Consider the following 3,397-nt stretch of genomic DNA (forward strand, 5'->3'; position numbering starts at 1 on the left):
TCATTAGAAGATGAAATTAAGGGGAATTAATCGTCCTAACTCCTTGTCCTTATGGCAGATTATGCAACGCACTCGTTATTTAACCCTTGTGTTGACTTCGGGTCACATTGACCCGTTTAAACTTTTAGTTTTATATCAGAAAATATGGGACGTAGAAATAAGAGCCGGAAATGTGTAGAAGAAATATTGGCATTTTAAACGCAAAAACAAAGTTAACACAAGAGGTCATTTAGGGAGAAATCTGCCCCCTAACCTGCCACACGTTTCATTCATCATGATAGGGGGGGGGGGGGATGCTCCATTTACAGCTAGAGATGGTCCGATACCATTCTTTGCTTCCTGATACCGATCCGATACCAATGTGTCATATACGTTATGTTCTATCTTTGTGAAACATGAACAAACACAAACAATGAACGCCCCAGAAGTTTCTTTAATTCTGCAGTTTGACAGTCAGTTGTAACGGAGAAAGAACGTAAATAAACTACTTTAACGTAGATTTTCTTTAGGGCTTTATTACGTGGTATCAGATGTATCAGCATTAACTCCAGTACTTCCTGATACCGATACCAGCGTTTGAGGCAGTATCGGTATCGGAACATCTGTATTTACAGCACCTATATGCACGGTTTTATTAAGCCATTTGATAAAAGAATGCCTCCGTAACAATCTGTACATCATTTGAGAAAAACATGATAATTATTCCCTTTTTTCAAAGTTTTTTTTTTGGTGACATTTCTTTCACTTAATTGTTGCTTTGTTTACATCCTGTTTGTCTCTTATTGTTCTCCAACTTCATTTATGGCACCTAGATGCACTATTATTACTACACTATTATACACGTATTTTTCCGGCTCTACATCATTTTGGGAAAACATAGTTGTAAAACTTTTTTTTTTTTTTAAAGTTTTTATCTTTTTTTTTATTTGTTTTGGATTTTTTTTTTTTTTTACATTTTTGTCGTTTTTTTTTCAACGTTTGACTCTTTTTTTGCAACATTTGTCACTTTTTTTGACTTTTTTTCCCAACATTTTTATTGTATATTTTGATGGGTTTTTTCCAACATTTGTGTTGGGGTTTTTTTGACATTTTTTCCCAACATTTTTGTCGCTTTTTTGACGCTTTCTTTGTCATCATTTGTTGCTTTCTGCCACTTTTTTTTGACATTTCTGTCGCTTTTTCCAACATTTGTCGCTTTTTTGACGCGTTTTTTTCCCCCAACAGTTGTGTCATCGCTTGTTGCTTTCTTTAACATTTGTCGCTTTGAATGATTCAACACGTCTAGCTTTTTTCACCCCCACCAAAAACAACCAAGTTTCTCCGCCGCTGTAATCCAGAAGTGATTCGATACGACGGTTTTGTTTTTCTGTTGCAGGAAACCTTGACGACAAAGTTCGAGATGTCCAAGATGGAGTAAAGCAGACGAGGCTCGGCCGAACGGAGGGAACTCGGAGCGGGAGGAGGGTTTTAAAAGATGAATAATACAGATTAACGTCAGTGTACAAGGTGGATTAAAAAGGAAAGGACGGCTGATGAAATGCACGTGTGCGGAGGGAGAGACGGACGGACGGAAAGGTTTGTTTTAAGAGGCGGCCGCGGCGTCTGTGTGGGATTTAACCCCCGACTTTATGAGCTTTGTAAGCCTTGATTGTACATAACACTGGGAGTAGAATCCATCACAGCGGCACACCGGCTCTTTTTATTTGTATTGCTTTATTTATATATTTCTATATATATATATAGACAGATAATATACACAGTATATTTTGACAAATTGGATGCAGAGGAGCGGCTCGTTTTCTTTTCACCGTTGTAGAAATGTGATTTTTCACTGTCGCCACGACGCGAGCTGTTCTGGGCTTCTGTTGGGTTGATACCTGCGATTGTGAAGAAAAACATGGACGTTAATGTAATATGTTATAATGTTAATATATCAATTGTTTTGTTTTTTTCCTCCATTCTTTTCTTTTGTTGTGCGGTTCGTTTCAGCTTTTTGGTTTCCTGTTCAATTCACTCCATTAATAATAAACTGTTCACGTTCAGGGGCGTTTTACTCAGACTGTGAATGAAAATGATTTCTTATTTTATGGTTTGGCCAACACAAAGAAAGCGGGGAGGTGAGGGGACATCCCAACACATTCTCACTACCCATCGCGTAAAACACGGACACTCGGGCATGTGCCTTTGGCGTTTGTTAGTAACGCTAAAAATCATATCTAAACGCCTTTCGTTGGGACTCTTGGCGTCACTTTTTTGGCGCTCTGGGTCGGGACGTAGGTTTAACTGACATGCAGCAAAAGAATGGGACAGTTAGGGTAAGGAAAAGATACTCACACTACTCTCTACCGTTGTCCCTCTTAACACGTCATCTTACAGAGCAACAGGTCAAGCTGCTGATCTGCCCGGTGCGTTCCATACAGACGCTGAAGGGGGATTTTTGATTTTTGTGTTGTATCTGACGTTGAGAGACAAGCGTCAGTATTTACCTACCACACACACACACCTTCTGTCCCAGTCTCGTGTGTCACATTTTCTATGACAGTGGTGTCTGTCTGTCCCAGTTACCATATATTTTCTTACAGGTGCACTCATAAAGGAGATTCAGATTGTGAACGTGCAGTGAAGTACCGAGCCGTTCTGTCACTGTCTGCGTACTTCCAGACTGTGGTATAAAAGCCAAGTAATGCCAGCGTCAGCATATGAGAATGAGTTTTTTTTTTTTTTTTAACTCATTACAGTAAAATATGTGCCAGAGTGTGGGAGCACAGAGCAGTATTTGTTTATTGGGTTTGTTAACAATTTAGTTGAAAGGGGAAAAGTAATGAAAATAGTTTAAACTAAACAGCTGTTTCCTTCTGAATCATTAAGTTTCTGGTCTGAAATGTGGAGACGTCGCTTTAAGTAATTACGCTCATTTAAAAAGCCTTTGTGATAACGTTGGCTGGTAATCAATGTGAAAGACGAAGTGTGGATTTTGTACCAATGAGAAACTCACGTTTGATGTCTGTGTGTGTGTTTTCATATCGCACCGCAGCATCTGTTTGCTGTCGCTGAAAGTTGAAAAAAAAAACAACCCATTGATTATGTGAAGTGCTGTTTGGAAATAAATCAGAAGTTAATTAAAACTTGGAAGAGATTATGTTTTTCTCGTCTGATGTTTCTTTTTCTTTTAATGTCAACAATGAATATTTATTCACACAAATTAACTGGAGGTCTGCCCAAAAGGGAAGAAGTCTGGGCCGACCCACAAAGGGCTGTCGGACCCAGAATATGCTGATACGGCTCCGTTGGGCTGTGATTATGGGGCGTGTTTCAACCGAACCAGGAAAGAAAATGCCTCTACACTCAACTGGATAGACCTCCAACCAATCAGAGCAACGGATAGACCTCCAACCAA

General features: G+C 39.3%; 1 protein-coding gene across 3 annotated transcripts in view; it reads left to right on the forward strand.

Annotated features, from left to right (window-relative positions):
• Positions 1–2,059, forward strand: part of LOC144515899 (transmembrane protein 87A) — a 26,235-nt gene extending 24,176 nt beyond the window's left edge. For all 3 annotated transcript variants that reach the window (XM_078247094.1, XM_078247092.1, XM_078247093.1), the window contains one exon: positions 1,376–2,059. In XM_078247094.1, coding sequence (XP_078103220.1) covers positions 1,376–1,417 — 42 coding nt within the window. In that variant the 3' untranslated portion in view covers positions 1,418–2,059. The remainder of the gene's footprint in view (positions 1–1,375) is intronic.
• The last annotated feature ends 1,338 nt before the right edge of the window (positions 2,060–3,397 follow it).

This window comes from Sander vitreus, chromosome 3 (assembly GCF_031162955.1).
Source record: "Sander vitreus isolate 19-12246 chromosome 3, sanVit1, whole genome shotgun sequence".
Taxonomy (NCBI): domain Eukaryota; kingdom Metazoa; phylum Chordata; class Actinopteri; order Perciformes; family Percidae; genus Sander; species Sander vitreus.